Source organism: Gavia stellata, chromosome 1 (genome assembly GCF_030936135.1).
Source record: "Gavia stellata isolate bGavSte3 chromosome 1, bGavSte3.hap2, whole genome shotgun sequence".
NCBI lineage: Eukaryota > Metazoa > Chordata > Aves > Gaviiformes > Gaviidae > Gavia > Gavia stellata.
Genome location: NC_082594.1, coordinates 2,924,497 through 2,949,129, shown reverse-complemented (window position 1 = coordinate 2,949,129; position 24,633 = coordinate 2,924,497). Strand labels below are relative to the sequence as shown.

Genomic DNA, 24,633 nt, shown 5'->3' with positions numbered 1-24,633 from the left:
GCCAAGGGAGTATGAGTTTTCTGATGAACTGTGTTTCAGGTGAGAAGAAAAGAGCCCAGAGCAATTAAAGACACGACAAGCACCAAGCAAACAATGATCGTTTGTTGATCTAGACAAATTATATTTTAAAAAACATATGCATTCAGCAGAAATTATGGCTTATCATCCCATTTCTGAATGCAAAGGAAACTTTCAATAATTCATCTCTGCCTGGAAATATCTTGAAAAACTGGTTTCCAACACAGACTGGAAGTGTGAGTTTTCTGTTGGGGAGTTTCAACAGTGCTGGGTTGGTCAGATGGTTTTTTTTTTTCCTTCTTTATATCTTTTATGTGTCCTAAAGGGAGGAAAAATGAAAACTCTGTCCCGACACCCATGCAAATGCTGGGAAAATCAAGTCCTTCTCCCTACGCTGTATGGACCATATGTTAACTGTGACTAAGGTGAGGTTGTGAAATAGTTCCAGAGAGAGGGGAAAACTTGGAGCTTGATCTCCATGGTTTCACCTTGCTTGAGGAGCTCTATATAAATTCCAGGTGTTTGTCTTCCGGAACGTTATATTTAGCTTTGTGCTCTTCAAAGAGCTTGCACAATTCGTTTAGGTATTTCTGATGGACTTGATCAACTTCTTCCTCGGAGGGTCTGCACTTCCTCTGCACTGGAATTGGTTTCCCAACTGGAAAACAAGCACAGGCATTAGGAGGAGCCAGTGTCAGGTCCCTCTGGACACTTTGCACATATTAGCACTGAGCTGGGGTCCACCTCTCCAAGGATGCAGTGGACGGATCGATGTCACCAGTCATGTCCTGGGGTTTGGGAAGCAGCACAGCCAAGGAGGTAGGGAGATGGAGGTTCAGATCCTGGCCTCCTAAGTCACATCACTCCTTGCCTCAGTTTCCCCATCTGCAAAGTTGGTTAATGCCAAAGACCCGCTGTGTAGCTCTTTGAAGTAAAAAGTACAGTATCCCAATGCAGTCCCTATAGCTGTTCCTAACATCTCAGATGTGCTGCAGGTAAAGACAACATCATCCTAATATTTGCATTGGGGTTTCCAAGCTGTTCCCACACGGACCTGGGAATCTGCATTGCAAATGGGGAAACTGAGGCACGGGGGAGCCCAAGACTATCTAAATACACTAGTGATTAGGGTGCTTCCACTTTGCTCAGATCAAAGCCTCAGTAAAACATCTCACTTTTACTAGGAACAAAAAGTACCCACTTATCTTCAGAAAGTCATGATTTTTTCAAGGGCAAATTTAATTAATTTGATTCCCAGTGCTGGAAGAAGCCCCTTCGCATCTCCCAGAGCCACCAGCAGCAGGACCAGGTGCCTGCAGGGGACAGGGATGACCATGAGATACCTCCCTTGCTCTGGTCTCTTACTCAAATCGTGTTTGTCAAGTGGTGGAAGGTTTCATCATCGTGTAAAGCCGCTCCTCATCGGACTAATGAAGAGCCCTTGTGATACTGCACAGCTCATAAAACCATTGAGACAATCCAAACAGGTTGTAAAACAATTAGAAGTCATTGCTGACTGTCAAACCTAATCAGTGGGGTGAGCTCTGACCTTTCCAAACAGCCTCTTTAATTAGACTAATTCACAGAGCATCAGTCACGCCGGTGGGCCAAGCATGGAGTTGTTGAAACCAAGCGAAACTTCTTCAAAACCAAAGACTTTATTGAAATTTTGCCTCCCATGGGCATGGTTTCAGGTCGAAACAGTGTGACTTGTTCGTGTGCAAATAGGTTGGGTTTTGTGGCTGTCTGCATGGGACACTGAGCAAACCTGCAAACTGCGTAGGTGTTGTCCTACTTGTGTTTGTGAAATTGGCTTTAACCCAACACTATTGCAGTAGTTCATACCATGGGTTGCGCTGGGGTTGGGGTTGGCTGCATCCCACCGGCATGATGGGGTGGCTATTTTTGCTCTGGGGCTTTCTCAGCCCAGACCTGGGCTCTGCCATAAGACCAAGCCAGAGTCCCAAACCAGCGTGACACGTGAGCAGTTGGGGATGTTCCTTTGCCAGCATGTTTCTAGCCCACCACAGCTCATGCTCTCTAGCATGATGCTCCAGCACGGCAGGAGGATGACACAACCCAGGGACTGTCCCTGGTCCCCCTCTTTGACCAGGCTGAGTGTGGCCGGCGTCGTTCCGGCATGCGGAGGAAGGACTTACTTACCCACGGTGCAGATGGGCCGCCGGTAAGGTACCAGCCCGAAGCTGTACTGGAAGATGCCTCGCGCGTGGAAGAGGGGAAGGGAGATGCCCATGATCTGCTGGAGCCGGTGCTGGAGCTGCCGCAGCCAGGAGCCCTTGGGGTTTCTCACCTGCTCGAAGAGGTCGTTCTCCCCAAAGGAAAAGATGGGGACCAGCGGGGTGCTGCAGGGATTCAAACACAATGTAGGGGCATGAAGATTAGCAAAGCCCACCCCAAAACACCTTCACCCCCTCTGCAAAATCAGCAGGAACACCCTATTAACCAGCCACAGACCGGAGCATCCCTCCCCAAGCGCCCCTTGACTTCATCCCATGCATCACCCATGCTCGATGGCCAGGCGGACAAATCCCTTCCTATTCTTCAGCAGCAAGGTGCAGGACCCTGGCCGGGCATCCAGCGCCTCCTGAGCCCCGCCGACGATGATGGCCAGCATGTTCCCACCCTCTGGCCTCTGCAGAACATAGGATGCACTCTCCTTGTCAGAAGAGACAAGCCCTGGAGGCCAGAGAGGAAGAAAAAAACGGGCATCTGTAAAACCCACACGACTGTGGTTTGCTCTGCACCTTTTTCCCCCATTATTCAGCTCCAGAGGGGTGCTCGGCACTTTATTTTCAGAGTTTTCCTACACTTTGGCAATCTCAGCCCAGCTCTCCTGAAAGGTGCTGGATTCATACATAGCTCTGCTGTGTGAATATACAATTATCCCTTTGCTATCTGGCCCAGAAGAGAGAAACGGAGAAAAAAATCACGAAAAAAGTAAACTGAGAACTAGCTGCACTTAAGCCCCAGGGAAAATCTGTTTCTTTTTTTTGTCAAATGAAACCGTGTCCAATCCTGAATCATTCCAGAGGTAGTGAAACATTTGCTTTAGGTCAAAACACACACGAATTTCAGTGGATGCTGCTAATTTAAAGTGGAATTTAATGTGGAACTTGGCCCCTGGATGTTACTTACTTGAAAAAGTTAGAAATCTTTAATTCAGAAATGACAAAGCAACATTGTTTTGATTTTTTAAATAAATCCTTGTCTCAGGGGCTGAAATAATTTGCAAATTAAAATCTCTTTGTCAAATGGATGCAATCGACCTGAAAATTATCTATGCACCGAACTCCCACATTACAGCAATTAAACCCTCTTTCGCCTGGGTCATAACTCTCTCCTATCTTGCTGTTATGATTCCTCGCTCTCCGTGTAAATATTTTTTCAGCAGCAGAAGCCAGAGTTTATGTGGAAAACAGGGTGATGAATGCCCTGGGGTATCTCAGACAGACCTGGATGCCTATATTTAGTCTATTGAATCCTGCCTACGACATTAGCCCATTCAGTTGGAGAAGCGGCCGTTCCCCAAGCCCACCAGTGAGAGATGGATGTCATCTCCTCCCGGTCTCCAGAAATCTCTCCAGAGTCCTTTTCCCCTCTCTCCATTTATTTTTTTAACTATTCCTTCTCATTTCTTCTTCCTCTCCTGCCATGCGGTTTTGCAACAGCATGAGCTGCTATTTGCATCCTCTCTCCCCAGCAGCTTCGGAAAAATAGGTTTTCTCCTTCTTTCAGTGGCAACCACAATTTCAAGCCTGAATGTTATTTGCATGGTAAGAAAGAAATATAGGACCTCCCTGTCCTGCTGGTCTCAGCATTTCTGCTCATGATCTGCTCTGTGTTTTGCTGTTACACAGCGCCTGGTACAGTGATGCCCCGAGCTCAGAGGCGATTTATGAAGTTGAACAACAGAGATAAGAGCTAAGAGGGCAATTTTTAACTTCAGACAGTTTTTGGGTGCCATCTCCAGTAGCTGTGTCCATGCATGGGACCAGATCAGCCACAGATGGGGACAAACAGACCCTTGACTCCTCTTCCCAAGCTCCCCCTGGTGTCTTCACTTTCCGCTCCCCAAAAAAGCATCCGACTCACCCACCCATCCCACTGCTTGCCCGTGCTGCCGCCCTGCTTACCTCCACTCATCAGGCAGTCCCTTAAGAAGGGGATGCGAAACCAGAGGGAGAGCATCATCAGGTGTGGGGTGATACCTGGGAAGAGCGTGGAAAAGCCCGATGCCTCTGTGCAGAAATTGAGAAAGGCTCCTGCTGCCAGGATCCCGTGGGGATGAAATCCCATCAGGTAGTTCTGCCTAGGGTCCAGGTCCGCCGTCTTCACCAGCTGGACACAGGGATGGAGCCAAAAAGGGGCCAGGAGTTAGTGCTGTCACCTTGGGGGAATGGAGCATTGGCGATGGAGAGGAGACAGGAGATTCCCGGAGGGGGGTCCCTGGCACCCGCCCTGCCTTCTGTTGGGAAAGGTCAACTGGAACAACTCAATCATCTCATCACTGAGATGTATTTCGTTGCCTGTATTTCCACCTCCTCCCACCCATCGGCCCAAAATGACATTTCCAATGGCACAGTTCCTCATGTTGCCTTGAGCTGGCCTAGGTGCTGTTAGGAACCTACTTTGTTTAAAATGTCCTCCAATACATTTTCTAGTATGGGAAAAAAAGGTAAAAATTGAGAAAAGGGTGATTATTTCCTGCTCCCCCCTCCATCCCACAACCAGAACACCAAAGGGAGTGTGGAATCACTCTGGTAATGATCCATGTAAAGCTGCTCCCTGGCGCAGGGACACGTCCCTGCTCAACAACATGGTGTGGACCCAAGGTTTGTCCTGCCCTGAAGTACGTGTCAGGTGGTTCAAGGATGCTTTCATACCTGATAGGGTGAGATCCAGCTCCCAGGCATCTAACAGAGAACAAGCTGATGGTTTTCTTTCCATTGGGAAGAACCCAGTCGCTTGTGCCTGTGTTAGGTGCCCAGGTAATCCATGAATCCACCAAAAAGCAATGGACGTCTGCCCAAGGTTGCTGCAATTTTACCAGGAGGAGGGAATGGGGAATGCCCATGTCCAGCCTTTAGAGATGGACAGCATGGATTGCAGATAGAGTGCAGCACATGGCTATGAGGGCTGGCTAAGCAGCTAGCTGAGATAATCTGGAAGTGGGTTTGTAGCCTGGGAGAGGCTACATGGGAGAATGGGTGCCACAGCAGAAGTGGGGACGATTAAAGGGAGATAAGGGACAACCAGGGTTTGGACTCTGCGGGTTACACTTGCTATGGACTTGCAGAGGAGACAGGCTGGTGTGACAAACCCACCCTCCAGCTATGCTGTCGAGAAGACCCTGCCATGCCAACATCAGCCAGCACGTGCATAACCCAGGCTGAAGCAGTCAAAACTGAACGCTGATGCCTCTGCACCCTTTCTGTGGGTGCCGAGGGTGCTCACAGCACCGGGGAAGGATGAACCTTTCCAAGGTTAGCCACCACAGAGCCACCATGAATTTCCAAACAGCTCAAAGGCACTTGTGCTCGAGAAGAACCAAAGCCCGGTGCATTTTGACGCGTTGCCCCTCCAAGTACCCGGGTTCCATCCGCACTCGGGGAGCAGCTAACGGTGCACGTGTTTTCCTAGAAGCAGCCAGAACTGCAGGTTAATCATGAGGATGTATTTTACTTTCTTACATCGTGGCTAATTTCCCATCTGTCCTAAGGCTCTGTTGACTGTACACATGTGCCCATTCAAGCGCCTGCTCCTAATGAGAGGAACGGACAAACAAGAGTCCCACCGCTGCCCAGGTGCCGAGGTGCCTAGGCAGGAAGAGGGACAGATGGCTGAATTACTAAGTGCCCAAGGCCCCTGCCACCATTTGCTCATTTTTGAGTAATCTCAGCTTGCATCAATGTTTTGTGCATTCATCTTCAGCTTCCAAACAGCCTTTCATCTCTGCGTGATTTATAAGCAGGGAGGCGAGATGCTCGGGTGTGTTGGAAACCACTAAATCTCCATTTGTGTGTGGAGGGGGCAGCAAGAAGGCGGGGGGTGACAGCAGGCTCAACGCCTGGCTGCACCCCAAGGTCACACCATCCTCCTTGCTAATGAAGAGCCGAATTCAGGGTATCTGCTGAGCCATGCAAACTGCTTCAACAGGAGAGTTCACCTGTGCTAAGACACCACACATCCTTAAAAACGCTCCCTAGGAGACATCCAGTTGCTGCCTTGGTCCTTACACCAATGAAAGGGGAGGGAGTGACTTACTTAGTTGAATTATTTGTCTCTTTCGGATTTGTAGACTGGTCTCCTTCCAGGGCATAAGCAAAGGAGGAGAGAGAAGGTCCCCTTTTGTCACAGTGGCTGCTCACATTTGGACGATTTGGCCAGAACTTACAAAGAAACCAAAGAGCTTATACAAGACTAAGAAGGAAATCTGTAGCAGAGAAGAGACTTGGGCAAAGTCTCTTACGCCGTAGGTCAGGCCCCTGGACTCTAAACCACCCTCTCCTTCTGGAAACTCTTTAACACAGAAACTTGATCCTCCCATCTAGATTGTTCTCACTGTTTATTCGCCTCTTTCCTCTCCTCCTGCCAGAGGTCAATCCCTGTTCCCAAACTGCCAGGAAAGTTAATACCTGACTCAGCCCAGCCCAGCTCTCTCCTACTCTACAGCCCCAAAGTGCTTAACGGGGCTCGGGGTTGAGGTGCAGGGGGGTGGGACTCTCCACGCTCCTGCCTTGGCCAGGTTGTCATTTCCACACCCACCGGATGGCATCTGCTGCTCTGGTCTTTCTGGGTGAGTTGAACTTTTAATAATTGTCAAAGGAGTTAAGGGTCCAGCCAAGCCGGTCTGTGAGTAAACATCTAAGTGAAAGAAGTGCTTGACTTGAAGTTTTCTTGGTAAGACAAGAGCAGTTTCTCATCTCAGAGGTTTCTGAGGGATGCCAAACTGATGTATATGACCTATGGTCCAAAGGCAAAGAGCTGTTATCAGCTCAGGGTTGTGCTCTCCAAACTGAGCCATGTGTTTGCTGGCTTCCCCAAGCTTCTCCTTGGTGTGGTTGGGATGCTGGCTTCTTTCTTGTCTGCTGACAGCAGTCATGACCCTTTGTCAAAGGTGTTATGAGTCCTTCCAGATCCCCGATCTGGGGTGATCTTGATCTTCCCAACAAATGAACTTAAATCTGTGTTTTGAAGGCTGAAGCCTTAATGCTTCTCCTTCGTGGAGAAATATTTTGATAGTTACAGTTGTTCAGTGCTCACAGTGATTATTCCGTAACTGAAACTCCGCTTTACTCTGTCTACTCAAATGTGGGTCCAAGACATGGGTGAAACCCTGCCCCAATTCCCCCAGCTCTCACAGAGACATAGTGAGACCTGCTCCATGCACTGTCAGCTGTGTTAGGGAAATGCATACGTAGACTTTCAGGAGCTCTGATAAGGGCCCACGTACTGGCGAGGACCTCAAGCAAATGAATCCAAATTAATTTTAAACTGGATTAGTTAAAACGTATTAACATCCCAAGTAGATGCTCTTAGCTGGAATTAAAGTGGCCTTCATTTGGTATTTGTTTTGTTTTGGTTTTAATTCATTTTGGAGTGGAATTAAGCTAATTGGAATTAGGGCTTCTGAGCGACTGTATCAGCACAGGAGTTCAGCACTGGTTTAACGAGCCTGCTTTAATTCACCCCTCAAGGTGTGGTTGGGGTTTCCTGGTTGTCCTCTGCAGACTGGGCTGTCCTGCCCCAAACCACAGGAAGAGGGAGGATGGGTGATTCCCTGTGTAAGGCTGGTGCACTAAGGTTTGAGGAAAGTAAAATTCTCCCTGAGTCCAAAGGGTTGGAGGGCTGGGTGCTCCAGCATGCCCTGGAGATGAAGCGATACCCAGGCCCCCAACCAGCATTGTTTGCAGGGCTGAAGGGATTAAAAAGTTGTTAAGTGAGGAATTACATCAAGTCAAGTGGAGATGAGTGTGGGAACTGCATGGTGCTTGCCATGCCGGGGGACACGTAGTCAGGGAGAGCACTGACATGCCATGACATCGCATCCTTAGGGATGGATGAACGTGGTGTAGGAGACAGGGATTAGCATGGCATTACTCCCACAGCCATTCGCAGAGCAGAGGAGGATGTGGTCAGGAAAGCTGGTCAGCAAGCTTGTACCTTCTTCATTTAAAGTCTCCCAAATTGAATTGCTGCTGTATTTCTATCCTTCTCTGGCCCCAAATTCTGTTTCCAAGGATTTTATGTTCATTAATCTGCTCTTAAGTAGGATAAACCTCCTTTCAACTTTGTCCTAAGCAAATCCTCAGGTCCCTTGCTGTCCACCCAGGCACCTCCAAAGAGCATCTCTTGCAGGACGAAACATGCAGCCAGATTCTCCATGGGATGAAACCCAGTAGAGAAATCCAGAAACCCAGCCAGATCCAAAGAAGGAGAAATTGTGCCAAGGTGAAGAGAAGCAGGTAGCCCACCCAAGGGTGTCTGGATGGGAGACGAATGGAAGGGCAAATATCTGAGTACTGCAAGCAGCTGCCAAGGAAGATGCGTTTTAGGTCCCAGCAATGGTGAGAGTCCGAGAGGGACAGCTGGAGGAAGAGGTCTTTGGGCACTGGGATTTTCTCCAAGTGCCACAATGCCAGGTCAGAGCTGTGTTTGCAGCAAGAATCGGGGAGTCTGACCAGCCAGGTGGGTTTAAATTGAGTTAGGATGGGATTTCATCACCCTCACTCCCAAAGCTGGATAAGGATGGCAGCTCCAAAACACCCTAGTCTTCCCGTGTTCTTGTGTGATGCTGCTTTTGGGGGCTTGTAGGACCTCCCTTATCCAATGGCTTAGCATGGTGCTTGGCAGTGCAGATGGTGGGACACAGTTCTCCGGTGGACCTGACCTTGGTGGTGGCCTCTCTCTTACTTGAGGTCACCTGAGGGCAGAGAAGAGAGGGCCAAGACATGGGACAGAGAAGTTCCCCAGAAAAGGAGAGAGAGGTGGCTTTGGGCCATGTCTTGCTTTTGCCCTAACAGTCCCTCTTCTCTCCTCCAGCCAACAGAAGGAAGCTAAGTGAACTGCCAAGACTGCTGGAAATCAGAAATGATATTTAACGTCATGGGCCATGACACAAAATCCCCAGTTACAAATAATACCACTCTTCTATGAAAAGACAGAAAACATTCCTGGCAGGGCTTGGTTCACACAAACTTGGGCTGTCCTCTTTGCAACGCCTTGCACTTCCCCAGAACTGCAACACACTCAAATAACCCCCGTCATGGTTTATGCAATTGTGAGAATGAATGAGCTATGGGATGGAGCCATCCCAAATCACAGCTCCTAGGGGTCAACTAATTCTCCAATAACTTGGTTACGCTAACAAAAAAAACCCAAAAACACCAGCAAGTCCCCAAGCACAATGACAGAGGTTGGGACTCTGCCAGTTGCTATAGATAATGAGGTCCAGCTGGCACTTAGAGAACCCCAAGGCTAGTAAGAAATGTCCTGTGGCTCTTCACAAGGGGAAAACAGTGCAATGAAGACCACAGGGACCTTCTCCACATAGCAGGCACTTTTCAGGCTACCCTGAATAAAGCTGGTAAGATGGTGCCTGCTGGGCTGGCTCTGAATGATGACAGCACCCGAAGACAAGATTTGTCCCTCTAAGACCTTAATTTCAGCTTCCTGCTGCTAGATTTAACTTGTAACCCAGGTTGTGTGATCTAAAGGTGAAATGTCTTGTCTAAGCTAAGCATCCAGCCCCAATTTATAGTCAGCAAGAAAGACAGTGACTTCTGTTTGAGGACTGCAGTAGAGTTGGATCTTATCAAGCTTGTGCTTTCCCCATTTCATGCCCGTCCTCACCTTTTGCATGTCCATGGTGCTCCTCAGCTGAGGTTACCAAAGCACCTTGTCTGTATGAGGGAGGTTGGTGACAGCAGCCTTACAGTGGTGGGAGCGGATGGGGCTGGGGAGAAGCAGCAGTGAAGATGTGCTTTTGCTGGGCCGTGTGTTGGAGAAATCTGTTTTTACTGTAATGCTGAGTGTATCCTTCATAATAAAGACGCGCTGATAAATGATGGGGAAGGGACTGTGCGAATGGAGATAATGGTTTGGGCAGAGACCTGGCAGTGGTGGACGGATTATTGACTTCTTATTGAATAGATCATAGGTAGAGCAGCACAAGGTATCCAAAATGTCTCTGGAGGCAGTATCAACCCACAGCAGGAATCACTGGATATCTGTTCAACTGTAGCCTGCCCCAAAGAGATTCATTTTGCACCTTTTGGTATATTTTCCCCACTTTTAAGACCAAGCTGAGCTCAGCCATGTATTGCAGGCCTATCATGAGGGTATATAAAAAAAGAAGGACTAGAACAGGGTTAAAATACAGGGGAGCGAAGCAGAAATAACTTTCCTGGGCAATGCACTGGACACCCCCTTGGATTCTCAGTGCTTTTTTTCTCATCCCCCCTTTAAAATCACCCAAACTCATTCAGGTCCTGCCTGGCCTATAGCTCCCACACCCCTAACTAAAATACATCAGCTCCAAGGGGAAAAAAAAACCAAGCGGCAAAGCGGTACTTGTGCAAGGGTGATATCGGCAGAGGGTGCTCCTTGCATGCGCTGCGGAGGCATGGCGCGGAGCCTGCACGCTCCTACATGCCAGACACTCACTGCAGCTCCCCAGAAAAACAGATGCTCATCCGAACTTCTCTTTGCTTCCTCAGCTGCAAACATGCCCAGGGATCCTTTAAAGGCAGCATTTAAAGTCGCTTCCTACAATGAAATAACAGGCAGCTCTTCTGCCTCCAGACACTGATGCTTGGCCACGCTAAGTTTGCTGCCAGGATCTGGGAGGATTAGGAGCTACTTTTAATCCTCCCAGAATGACTAATTCTCCAGGGCTGCACGAATTCAATCTACACACAAATAGGGTCCTCGGGGGTGCTGGGTGTCCAGCCGTCCATCTCCCCACATCCCACTCCCCTTGTGCCCCTGTTCTGGCTGAGGCTTTGGCCGAGTGAGATGTCCATGGGTGCATCCAGCTGTGCGTGCTCAGACCAAAAGCACAGCTCAGCTCCTCGTGAAAGCAACATACAGGATGGTAAAAGCAATAGTTACGATGCTTAACTTCCATGCTGCTAGGAACACATCGGCTCATGCTCAGTGGTATGAAATGAAATGCCTTCCTTGCAAGGAAGCAAAAACATTTAGCATTTTTAAGTGGGAAAAAAGCTGGCGGATGGGAGATATAACAGAGTATAAAACCAGGAGTGGTATGGGTAGGTAGGACAGGATTTGCATGGGCTAACCAGAGAGTTTCCAGTGAAACGAGCAGGGAGGTCTTCACACTGTGTGGGTTCACCTGGGGAGCTCCTTGCTGCGGGATGCTGGGGATGCCAAGCATTGTTCCATGCTCTTCTAGTGACAAAAGGTAACAGATACATTCAGCAAGGGCTGTTAAATGCTATATTCTGGCCTAGAAAGTCCTTGAGCAAACAAAGTGTGGAAGACTGAGAAAATATTTTGCTTGGTTATAATACTCTTTTTACTATATTTTTGTTTTCCGCCACCCTTTTGCAGAGCCCCCTCTGACTTCCCCCAGACCAGCGGGGAAAAAGGCTCCATCGAACCCTCCCTGCCTTTCACCCAGTGATCTGTGGCCAAACCCAGTAGTCATGCTCCATCTACTGGTCTTACTGGTCCTCCTACCAGGTCCTCCCCGCCTGGCAGTGGCACCCAGGGAGGGAAGGACAGACGGACAATGCAGTGTGGTGTTCAGGAGGGGGTTTCTAAGGCCTTACAAAGGGACAGGAGAAGAGGTGTCACTGGCAGTTATGTTTTAGCAGAAAGGTTGGTGCGACGTTGCCTGAGTGGCAGCTTACGGCCACAAATAATTTACAGAATATATATTGCATATAATCATTACAGCCACATAAATAGCTCATGGCAATTCTAGCGTTTTCTAAGGCAACCTTGAGAATAATTTATTGGCAACCCCTTTGGTGTTTCTTATTAAACGTCATGAAATATTACCTGTCCCTTATGGTAAAACTCACCATGAGCTTTCCTGGGATGTGTTCCCACTCCTCCCCAGAAGATTATGATACACCTTTTGGGGCCTTGCTTTGAAGTTCATCCAGAAGCCCTTAAATCACAAGTTAAGCTCTGAGATTAGCCATAAAATAACTCACTGCGGGTCCTCAGCATCACTTTCTGCTATGCCTTTGAGCAAAGAAACTCAATGGCAGTAGGACACATTGAGGTAGAGGTAGACTTACTCTCATGGATGGTCCTGCAAAGGCTAAGGGAGATGCAGTTCACCCAGCTGAGACACGGGAATTTTGGCTGGCATACGCCAACTTCCAGCACAAAATTAAGTAGATTTACTTGAAATGTCCACAGCAGTGGAAAGGGAGAGTGACGGCCTGGTTCAACCCAGAACATCTATCTCTACCAGTTGCACCCAGGTCCGGTGAGAGGCAATTCCAGATTGCACAGTGCTGTATTGCACTGATCAGACACGGCCACAGACAACGCTGCCCTTTGCTCCTTCACCTTTACCAAGAGGCATATTGGGATGAGATGAAAATTGAAATGAGGGGAGGGGGAAATGAGGGGAAATCAAAAAGCTCCGATTTTCCTGGTGCAACATTTGCTTTTGGAGTATCCTGGAGGTGGTACCTTTACAGGCAGGTCTACGTATATCCATGGTGTTGCAGTCAAGGCAGTTCGCCTTGATATCAAGGGATGTTTCCACTCTGATGAAAAGGAGCAACTTTTGCTGGGGCACACTGTCTGTGTCACCAGGTTGTGGCTTGGCAAAGCCCCCATTTTACCTGCAGCACTGGGGTCAATGTTGTACTGAGCTGTGGCCTGCAAAAGGGGATGATGTGACATCAGAAGATATATTTTAGGCACCATCATTTTAGGGGCAGATGTGCCCATCTGAGTGCACATAAGATCCACTCAGAAATGGTAGGAGAGATCCAGACAGACCTCATCTTCTCATTTTTTGCCCAGCTCTGACTTCTGCTCTAAATTAATCTCCTTCCGTACCAATCTTGCAGTCTGCACTCCAGGACCTTGAAAAGTTTGGGTGTATTTTATTGGGGATGTGTGGGTTTTTTCTCCCTGACAAACTGAGGAAAGGGCTGGGATTTGAAAGAGCTGGTTCTTATTTCTGGTTCAGCAGCAAACCTGATGTGTGACCTCAGGCACGTCATCTCTGGTCCTCTCTTTGCTCCAGCTCCCCCTAACCTTTATCCCAGGCCCTACTCTATGCAGGACGGACTCTCAACCTGGGCTTTTGTTTTTCCTTTGCACTGATGAGTCCTTTGGCTTTTTGGGTTCCTCATTTCATTTTACATGGACTGCAGCACCCGGCTCCTGACTCCAGGCTGTCTCTAACCATGAGGCACAGCTGTCCATATCCCACATGAGTTCCCTCAACAGGCAAAGTTTCATTAAAGGAATTATCTTACAAATTCCCACAGCTTGGCCTACCCTAGAAACTCACTCCCTTGCATGGCCCATGAAGTCTTCTGCTGCATTGCTCAGATTTGTACCGACTTGTGATGGCTCTGAGACAGGACTTTGTGCTGGCCCATACATTCACGCCATGCCAAAGGGATACCAGATAAAAAGTAAGGGCAAAGGCCTGCCACGTGCATTAAAGTAAATCTGGAGATGTCACAGAAGTCCCTCTCAGGGGAACAGCAACTCTGTGAGACTGCCCAGTGCGCACCCAGCTTTACCCATCCAGCCTCTTCCCCGGCAGAAGGGCGTGCTGACCTTGCAGGGCACCAGGACCTCTTGGATTTCGGTCAGAACTTGGCCCTGCGTCCACTGGGTAAATGCTGAGCAACCTGAAGAGCCGCAGTGTTGCAATATAGAAATGGAAAACAGAGAAGTGGAGATTTCCCTAACTGCTGGAATGCAGTGAGGTTAAATGGGTGCATAAAAGGCAGGTGATTAAAGGATGCGGTTGTGAAAATGGTGGTCTACATTTTTTCTGGGTCTTGCAGTAATCTGGGCGCTGGGAAGACAGTCCTTCAACACTGACCTCCAAGCACCCCATGCCACGACTGCTGGCCCCAGACTCACCTCCAAACACCAAGGACAAAGTTGGTCCCTGAATGTCCTAAGAGCCGATGGGATCAGTGGCACTTACCTTGATGGGGAAATAGTCCCTCATGTACCTCCAGACGACGCTGTTCCGGATGGCATGGATCCGCCTCCCACCCTTCCTGGGTTTTTCCCTGTCTATGAACCACCATGTAGCGTAGAGGGCACTGACCAGCCAAAAACGGGTGAAGAAGAGGACGATGAAGGCAACTGTGCAGCACTGTCCTGAGAGAAAAGCCAGGCAGTGAGTTGGGAGTTGGGTTAGGTGGGCACTGGGAGAGGAATGATTCACCTGAAGAGACTCGGTCTGTTTGGACCTGGGATGGAGCCCAAGCCTTCACTGGGCTTGTTGTGGAATTATTTTATCAGTGTGAAGGCACCTTGGATTCAAAGCGGGGTGGTTTCTTTCCTATCTGCCCCAGCAACCTGGAGAGCAACGAAGCACCATCCTTGCAGCAACCACCTATTTCTCCAAAGGCCACCTTGTCCCCCTCTTCCCACAAGACTGATGGACCTCACTGCATCCAGAGGGTCCTCATGGATCAGATCTCTATCCCCTTGCTGTCTGGCTTTTCTCTGGAGCCAGTCTGACCTCTGCAACGGTAATGCCCGTGTTTTACTCTAGAGCTCCTGTCAATAACCCCCTAATGACACCTGGCATTTTGCAAAAGCAGCAAAGCGGGGTACTATGCCCTGTCTGCGCAGTACCCAACAGCTTTGTCCTGAGCTATCGAGTCCCCATTTTAATTGTGTCTTGGATTTTTTATTTTTTATCTTCCCATAGATAAGATTTTCTTCTTTATTGAGTTTTTTCTTATTGATTTTGGACCTTTTCCTCCACTTCTCGGGTTCACTCTCAACTCTAATCCTGGCTTCTAGAGGATTTTCAGTCCTTTCAACTCGGTGTCACCACAGATTTTGTAAGAATGTTCTATTTCATTCCCTAAGACATTAATGACTTGGGACGTTCCCAAGTCATTAAAGACTTTTCTGAGCTGCTTCCAGTCAGTGCTCAGCTTTGCCCTCTACCTCCCACCTCCCTCATGCCCTGTGTTTTGGCATGGGAACAGAGGAAGAAAAGTCTGCATGCAAACAAGCATCACTTGGTACATCAGATCCCACCCAAGCCCAACGCTGCCTGTCTGCACAGAGACTGGGAAGCCCTGATGGCCACCAACCTGCCACCTGGTAAAGCAGATGCCCTAAAAAGTGCTTGGGAAGAGCTGTGTCCTCTCCATCTGTCCCTCTGGAAGCCTTGATGTTGTCTGGGAAGGGGGAGACTGGGCTAAAAGAATACCCCATTCATCCAAGCGCTTTGCCTTCCCCGGCTCATGGGTTACATCATGTTTGGTGGGCTATATATTTTGTTCTTCTCTGGGTCTTCATCACAGATCCGGCACCCAGGGCTGAAGGACATGAGGATGGAGATGCCCTGTTCAGCTTCAGCTGTGAAGTGAGATAGATGCATCCATGCCTCATCCTCCGAGACCTGGGTTTTCATCTTTGGGAGTCACCTAGCACCTGCCCTCTCCATCTCACCTCAGCTAAGGCGTATCAGAGAAGAGGTGCATGATGCTCTCATCTGAGATCTCCTTGTACCTCCTGTTTGCTTTTACAGCTAATAAGTAGAAAGAAGAAAGTAGGAAGGAGAAATAAGGATAAGGATAAATAAGTAGGTCTGGTTTGTAGGGGTTTTTTGTGATAAGTCACCCTGATACTAGAGCTTTGATTGTAAAAACAAATCCCTGCCCCTTTTTAAAACACTGGCATAATGGTACTGATAATTCCTATGGGGAAAAAACCCCAATGATTTAGCAGGATCCAAAACCTCCTTAAAGCTGAAATGGGATCTTATGTCATCATATCGGTAGAGACACTGCATCGAGCAGCATTTGAAGCGAAAAGCAAGACAGGCACATGTGAAGGCACTAATACAGTGCATGGGGAAACACTGCAGCTCTCTGCAGAGCAACAGGTCTAACCTGTAATGCATCCTCCAGGTCAGAAGAAACCACTGCTCAGACCCGGTCGTTTCAAGTGCCACAGACGCAGTCTTTAGAACTCTTGAGGAAAAGAGCATCCAGCATGAAACGAAGCTCCGGGGTCCATATGACACATAAACGCTGCTTGAGGAACAACGCGGAGGTTGCAATTTTACTGCACCTGGGAGCCGGGTCATCAGGTCTGCTGCAAAACTGTGCAATGACTAATTCTTTTTTTATCTTACCGTGCAATGACTAATTCTCTTTTTATCTTACCGTGCAAAGCTCAAAGTACGTTCTGCAAAATGAAGGAGTTGTTCTGGTCCAAATCCATGCACTTATCATCCAAGTGAGGCTTTATCTTGCAATTATATAATTATTAATTTCTCCGTCAATTCATTTGCAATTCGACTTTTTCTTTTGCGGGGCAGAATTCGCACATAGTGACATTCACTTAATCTTAAGATGGTTTATTTCGTGCCTGTAAAATCTTACAGTGTCCTGGTTGCTATGGGAAAGGAGCCCGTTCCTGTCCCAGAATGGACCCTCAGTCTGAAAGTTGCTGTGGATGGGACCAAAGAGACAGGGATGTTCCAGAAAATGTGCCGTTACATCCTAATGTCTGCATCCAAACCAATCCCAGACACATGATTACTTATGGGCTGTATTTTGCTGAGAAGGGGTCACTTGGTACTGCTGCCTGTGTGTGAGGGGGAGTCACGGTAGTTGCTTGGATCAAGGGAGATTGCTGTCCCACTTCCAACTTTCTTGCAGACATCTGTGTGTCATGTCCTCAAACTCTTCCATGAAAACACAGCAGAGGCAGTGCGGTCCCATTGGTTAGACACTGAGACTTTCTGGACCACCAGTGGCAAGATATTTGCCATGGAGCTGTATTGCTGCATCCTGAAAGCCACGTCAGGTCCCCAGGCTGCGTCCACCACCAGTCCCGCTGCCCAGGACTTCATGTTCTTCAGCCTGGCTCCAGGGCCCCTTCGCTGGCACCCACCTGGCCTCTTCTAGGTTACACAGGTGACTCTTCACATCTCAGAGTCTCCTTGTTCTCCAAGCCGCTGCAAAATAAGACTCCACCCAAGAAAGGGCCAAATCCTGCATCCATTTGAGCTAGAGGGAGGGACTATGCACCAGAAGCCAAGATCTATTTTTGTTCCTGCAAATCCCGAGTCTTTCCTGAATCCACACTGGAGGGGAACACACACTCCCCTTCCTCCACGGGTCATGTCCCAGAGGCAAGGACAATGTAAAGCCACCTCCTTGCCCCTTCTGCTTCTTTTCTGCAGGACAGGGCAGAAGAGATGGGTGGAAAACAGGAATATTTTCTTGCTGTGAGGCTGTTCCCTGTAATCATTGCTTTCTTCCCTTGAGTGGAATCCCAAGAGGAAAATGAGGAATGACGAGCATTTCTTGCTTGTCCCTCCCTGGACTGGGGACCACTTCAGAGCTGCCCAGATGAGAGCCATATTTCCCTCAGCATCTGCTTTCCTACAAACAACTGCCATTTTCTGGGCTACCTGCCAGGCAAACACTTTAAAGGATATCACGAACATGGCATTAGGCTCTTGGCCAGGGAACCTCAGCAGGTATCTCCGTCCTGGGGCCAAACTCCAGCCTATGTACAACCCGCTGCACCCACAAAGCAACCCGCAAAGGGCTGTCAGATCTTGGAAACACCACTGGAAGAGATGTCATGATGGGGATGGGGAAAACCTGCAAGTCCTCAGTTCGTTAGAAACCCATCTTTGAACTCCACCGGCTGCCAAGGCTCTGCAAAGCCAGACAAGCTCTCCAGCTTAGAGTCATAGAATGGATTGGGTTGGAAGGGACCTTAAAGACCATCCAGTTCCAACCCCCAGGTTGGACAAGCTCTCCATGGGAACAAGCTCTCCAGCTAGGATGGGGACTGCAGGCAAGTCAGGCACACAAATGGCAATGGGATGTGATTATAACATGGTGCTGCCTTTACATTATTCTTTAAGGAAAAGGAGGGGAGAATTACCTTTAGTATTCAGCCCTAGCATGGCTACAACATCTACCTTCTACCTTTCTGCCCCCAAAACCCCCTTGATTCCCAGCCTCAGGCTGCAATCTCTCAAGCAGTGGTTGTACACTCAGGAGGAACAGTTTGGGGGTGCGGTTGCAGACAGACGTGATCCTCATCTCCTCCCTCTGCAGGTCTGGACTTTTGCGAGGTAGCCCAACTGCACATGCTAAATTGCTACAAAATGGCTTAAGCCCTTACACAGAGCCTTTTCAAGGCAAACATCACCATGGGCTGCAAGAGGAGGTCTAAGGGCATCATGCATGTCTTTCCAATCACATCAGTTCAGTTATCTGAAAATGGCCAGATAATCCTAGGCTGGGCTGAGATTAGCTGTTCCGCTGTCTACTCTGCCATGGAAAGCGAAGAGAGACCCCTTCAAACTAAAACCAAAACCGAAGGGCCCTTGCAAGAAGGAAAACTCCACACAGACACTAAATCTTACACTTTCTGGCCAGGCCAGATGCTGGGAGGTTTCTTTGTGGTTGGCCATGGTGAGGTGTGACTGCGGGTGAAGCAGTCATGGTCCAGACGTTCCTGGACCACCGGGCCACCGAGGTCTGCACCCAGCCTGTCGACCAGGGGTGCTCCTGAAGCAGTTCTTCGTGCTCCAGGACCCAGCACCCCACATCTCTGTGGCCGTACAGGAGTCAGCAAAGAGAAGACGCATCCATGTGGATGTGATGGCTTTCTTGGATCCCCTCACAGGCCAAGTGGCTTCCTCGGCTGGGCTCCTGCAAAGAAGCTCAAAGCAAAAATGAAGTGTTTGCTGGTGGGTATCTTGTGTTAAGTAGTTTTGTTGTGAGCTGCAAGTCCCTCTGTGGATGAAAACATGGACATATCACAGACAACACACACGTATATGCTACAGGCTCCAAGTGACCACAGGCTAGAAGCACATGGATGACTTTTCTGGCCAAGTCAAAACAGGCACCATGTCCCATCAAAGTGCTGCTGGGCCCAGCATTGTTGCTAAGCCAGCATTTGCTCATTCAACCTGAAACAGGAAAATCAGCAACCTCTGGAAAGAGATTTTTTGGCATCACAGCAGCTCCGGAGTGAGTCAGACTTGTATTGCAGTTGTCAGGAGGGTTTACAAGATGCACGTTGCTGAGGTCCCCAATGCCAGTTTAGAGTCCCTGACAGTGACAGCCTGCACAGATCCTGTACCCCTCGGCACGGCCAAGCCTGGAGCCCGGCCAGGCTGTCCCAGGCTGTGGACTATGCTTGGCTGTCGAGGGGGCCTGACTCACGCTGGCACCGCGTGCCCTTTGAGCCAACCCTGCTGATTGAGAGGGTTCAAAGGCTGGGTGTCGGACGCTGGATCTGCAGAGGTGGCATGCGCAGGTCTCCTGCCCCTGCACGGGGTTTGTTTCAATGGGTTTGGCCCCACACTAATGCTTCCGCATGGTGTGTCTGGATGGATGCCCATGCCCATGTCCATGGAGCCTGGGAATCAGAGAGGCAGCGGGAAGCGGTGCAGCAGGTTCGGGCACCAGCCTGCTGGTTTTGGTGCCCTGCAGAAGCCTGGCTCCACTGCATTAGGAGGGGGCACTGGTCAGTACTGGGATCCTGCAGTGGGGAGGCACTGGGGTCCCCACTCCATGCCCTGCATCCCATCTTTGCACCGTGCACTCTCTTTCCAGCAGCTGTCAGCATCTTTCCTCTCCGTGCCCTTGCCAGGAGCACCCTCAAGAAAACCGGCAGCGCGGACAATGCCTGCCTGTTGCGAGAGGTGCTGCAGCAGAGCTCCCTGCCAGCACCGGGGTCGAGCTGCCGCACTCATCCAGCGCCCCGTGGAGAATGAATGAGCCCCTCGCCCCGTACTTGGCTTCTTGGGGGATGCATTTGCACAGCCATAGCAACAGCTGCCTGCGACCAACGCTGCCCGAGCGGCGGCTGATGGGATCTCCAGCCAAAGGGCTGTGCGAACGTCTGGCAGCGGCTGACTGTGTGTTTTCTGGGGCTCTTTTCTGGCAGCAGAAGCACAAGCCTGTCTCAGAGAGAAAGGAGCAGCTGGCAGGCAAATCCTGCCCCTCGAAGGCTTGATCTCTGTGCCTGAGGGTTATAACTGAGTGCTGCACCGGGTGCTTGGCAGCTCATGGGATGAAATGAAGGGTATCCCTTAGCATCGCGCTTTCGCAGTTGTTAGACTGGGAGCTTTGGGGTGGAAAGCTCCAGGCTTAAAGAAACTTTGCGAAATGAATCAAACCAGATGGAATTGCTCCACAAGGTTTGGTTATCACCTTTCTAATGCCTTTCTTACAGCATTTCTTAACTGCTTTTGGTTTCAGATTGTATCACGAAAAAACCAAAATCAAAGTAAAACTGTTCAAGGGAAGGACAGTAATCTCTGGAAGGCCAGCCATGGAGGAGGGGTGGGTTTGGGTCTCATCCTCATTCAGAGCAAGCCGTGTTTCCCTGCAGGAGGTAGGGAATGCAGCTTGCATTTCGAACAGCTCCAAGTCACCCTGCAACTGCGGAGGATTCCTCCCTCCTGCCCATTTCCTGGCTTTCCGCTGGCTCCAGCAGTCATTTCCATCACTGAAAAGTCAAGTGCCAGCTTGAACCTGATACCAAGAAAGGGAAAACCTACAGTGCAAATTGGTTTGCTGGAAAACACGGTTAAAGCTCCATAAGTCCCAGCTGCATGCATGCTGGGAATGGGGATGTGTTGTTGTATCCCTTGTTAATGTCGCAGCCACATCTCTACTACGTCCCATCCCATCCAGCCACCATGGAAGGAAAATCAGGCACAGGAGCAAGGATGGAGCTACAGAGCACCCCAGAATGTCCCATTCTGGTCAGATGGGTGCAGAGCTGCATGGCTTTTGCCAGATCTCCCCTCCCCTGTTAACAAAGCCTATGTCTCCTCCGGCAAGGTGGTCTCCAGTGTGCAGGGAAAGGTTGATCACAGCTGGGATCTCTTCTGCACTGGAAGAACCCAAGGTTTATAACACAAGAACGGGATGGCACCACGCGCCCTGCACTCTGCCATGCCATAACCATGCTTTGCGCAGCTCAGCTGGCTGTGCCACCACTGTCACACCGGGATTTCCCCTCCATCTGGAGAGGGATGTCCTCAGGTTTGTCCCAGAGCAACACAAGGGGCCACACTGGTTACACCTCTCCAAAGCAGCTCTTCAGGACCTGTTTGCTGACCCAGTGGGTGAACAGCATTGCCCAGTCATGTCCATGATGCTAATTCTCTTCCAGTAAAGGGCAGCCTCACCCATCCTGGCTACCAGCAATGATCCCTGGCCTTTGCCATTGTCCAGACAGTGCCAACATATGGTTTGACAGAGTGTTACTTAGCAAGGGCCAAACCTATGCCAAGAAGCATCCAGACAGCTACACCATCTGGACCAGTATGGCCCAGTGCTCCAGTCCACCAGATACTGGTGCAGAAGTGGCCATTCAGCCCCAGGTCTGTAGCAGAGTTTGGATGGAGGCATCTCAGAAACTTAATGAGGCTCTGAAGCACAGCCTATGCTTTCTTTGCAGGTATTGTTTCGGAGATGCTTGTGTGCCAGGACCCATATATACACAAAGATCTGCTGCTGCTGTGTATTGGGACTAGTCAACAACTATCCTGCCACAATAAAGCAGAAGCTTTACCCAGATCGCATCTGAGATTAAGAATTGGCATGACAATAGCAAACTCTAGGATGTCACCTTGCAGCTTGGCTCCTGATGGGCTGCAAATCGCCCCAGACAGTTTGCACTCTCTGATAATCCGGCTCTGGGTCTCCCATTTCCTTATTTCCTAGTGCATCCTATCCAAAACTGCATGTGTCTCATTTCCATCAGCACCTGATGCCCTCCACACAGTAGTGAGCTGGTCAGGGTCCCAGTTTGCTGATGTGTCTCTTCCCCAACCTGCTTGAGTTTTCCTGTAAAAATACTCTTTTGTGTGGTGCAGGGGCATCTGCATAAAGTGAGGTGTCTGTTTCCAGGGTTGCAAATCAGAGTCCCTCATGCTCTTCCCATTGTACCATCCCTCAGGCATGGGACGACCATTTCTCATGACTAACACTAGGCAGGGCAGCACCTTAGACCAGGAAAACACTAAAACTAAAGAGCAGGAGAAACTGAAACCCCACATGGGTTTAGCTGCTGTGTAAGACCCGTAGATGTTCCCATGCACAGGCACGCAGCCGTGCAATTCCCTAGTGCCACCGTGTTCAGATCGGGTGGCGAGAAGAAACCAAAGGAAAAAAAAAGGAAAAAAAAGAACTGCTTTAGTGAGACAGAGCCTCCCACGCTGCTCTTCCTGCAGTAAGACAAACAGAGACATGCGAATGAAACGTCTGCTGCTAATCGCTTGTCCTAACACGGCCTGGGATTCACCGCAGGCTCCCAGAAGATGCCTTTAATGCCACTTCCCTTTAGTCCCAAACCTTCAGTCCCAGGTCTTCCTTGGGGTCGGGGAGAGAAGGGGTTGGGGCAAAAGCTGCTCTGACTTCTCGGAGAAGGAAAAGGAGATGTCTCTTACCCAGACATAGGAAGCTGAAGACCCATTGAACCACCGATGCCGTCTGAAGCCTTCTCCGCAGTGGCACGGAGAGCGGAGCAAACTCAATCTTCATCTTGGGCTCTGCATGCGCGTCTCGAAAGGAGAAGGAAGCTCCACAAGTGGCGAATGCAAAGTGCAAAGTCGCCCGTCAATATTTACCCAGTCTTACAGTATAGGGGATTGTGCAATGTACAGTGGCGGTGGTGGCTGCCCGCAGCCACCCTCCCGTATGGGGAGGAGAGGGACACTGCCGGGAGGTGTCACCAACTTTATGCCAGTGTGACTCACCGTGTGGTTAGACAGTGAAGGTTTCATGGTTTTACCACCGAAATCTGGGTAGTAAACTCCCTTCAGGACCCAATCCTGCCTTCAAGCGCCTTTACCTCTCAAATTTTGCAATAGTTGGATGTTCGCAGAGAGGATGAGGCATTTGTGCGTGTGAGCCAGGCTTTATTTTCCCCATTCCCCTACAAACCACCCTGTGCATGGCAGGAAGGGACAAGCAGAAGGGACAAGGCACTGGCAGGTCACCTGTATTTGGAAGTGATATGTTGTGGATGGGTTTCAGCCTCAGCCAAGGAGGTGGGCAAACAACGCAAGGGTGTTTCGCTGCCCGGCACAGGGGTATGCAAGCAAGCTCATGCCTCTGCCAGGAGATGGATGGATGGATGGATGCATGGGGCAGACAAGTGCCCATGTGCATCCTTGCACATGTTTATGTGGGTGTATGAGAAAGGAAATAGTACCTCCCTTTTGCATTTTTACCTCCAAGCAGGTGAACAGTCTGAATCTCTGCCTAGTCACATGTTAAGAGCTGCAATTTTCTGGATGGAAAAAAATTCAGAAATTTGGGAAAAAAAATCCTGAGGGAACTGACAAACCGCTCAGGTAAACAAAGAAATCCTCTCATGAGAGGTCTGAGAAAACCAAGGGTCTCGTTGTAACCAGGATACAGAATAATACCGCTAACAGACTGAATTAAACAATAAGCCGATCTACTGCTAAAGCACCGGCGTGCATACAAAGGCGTCGCTTGCTTGTCTAAGGAGCATTTCAAATCCCCAAGCTCACCTTGGCCAAGAATTACAGAACAAAACTAAAAACAACCCTTGGTAAAAGAAAATCAGAGGTGTTAGCTGAAAAACAATCCCTCCTCTTTGTCCGGCCCTAGGAAGACACCAGGCTATGAGGAATTTACATCTGTTAGGCTCCATTTTCCAGAGTCACTAGGAACAACAGGGCTCTGGTGAAACCCCAAGGGCTCTTTTCCTAAAGACACCGGTTGCTTTAATTGAGCTGAGACTGGCTTAAATCTCCCTTGCATCTCTCCCAGTCCTTTGTCTTCTGCTGCAAATGTCGGCACCCTGTCTGCTTTGAGAAAGCAAAGGAGGATTTTAACTCTTTCGGCTCTGTTGCCTGGAGACGAGATGTTTCCTGGTGAGAAACCACCAGCGATTTCCAAAATGCTGTGGGGAGATCTGCAGGTCCAGGGCTCTTGGTCTTCCTGGGCTGTGCAACCCCTGGCATGGTTAGAATCAAATCACAGAATCGTTTAGGTTGGAAAAGACCTTTAAGATCATCAAGTCCAACCGTTGACCTAACCCTGCCAAGTCCACCACTAAACCATGTCCCCAAGTGCCTCATCCACACGTCTTTTAAATACCTCCAGGGATGGTGACTCCACCACCTCCTTGGGCAGTCCGTTCCAGTGTCTGACAACCAGTGTCTGGTTGGGGAGGTGCATGGGGGGACCAAGGAGGGGAAAGTCCTTGCAGGGAAATCCCTGGTCCACAGATGGTGTTTTGGGGAGGTGGTTTCCATCCTGCAGTCTTGTCCTCGCCATGATGGCAAGCTCTTTTGGTTCTTGCTAGTGCAAAGGGTCACACCTGAGCCCTGGGAACACACAGACATGTGGGAAG

General features: G+C 49.5%; 1 protein-coding gene across 1 annotated transcript; it reads right to left on the bottom strand.

Moving 5' to 3' along the window:
* Window positions 1–521: 521 nt before the first annotated feature.
* MOGAT2 (monoacylglycerol O-acyltransferase 2) lies at window positions 522–22,787 on the bottom strand. The gene is made up of 6 exons (XM_059821292.1): window positions 22,694–22,787; window positions 14,204–14,382; window positions 4,173–4,377; window positions 2,541–2,715; window positions 2,182–2,381; window positions 522–676 (listed from the first exon to the last, which is right to left on the bottom strand). Exons 1-6 carry the CDS (start codon window positions 22,785–22,787, stop codon window positions 522–524), a joined length of 1,008 nt encoding a protein of 335 aa, XP_059677275.1.
* Window positions 22,788–24,633: the final 1,846 nt, after the last annotated feature.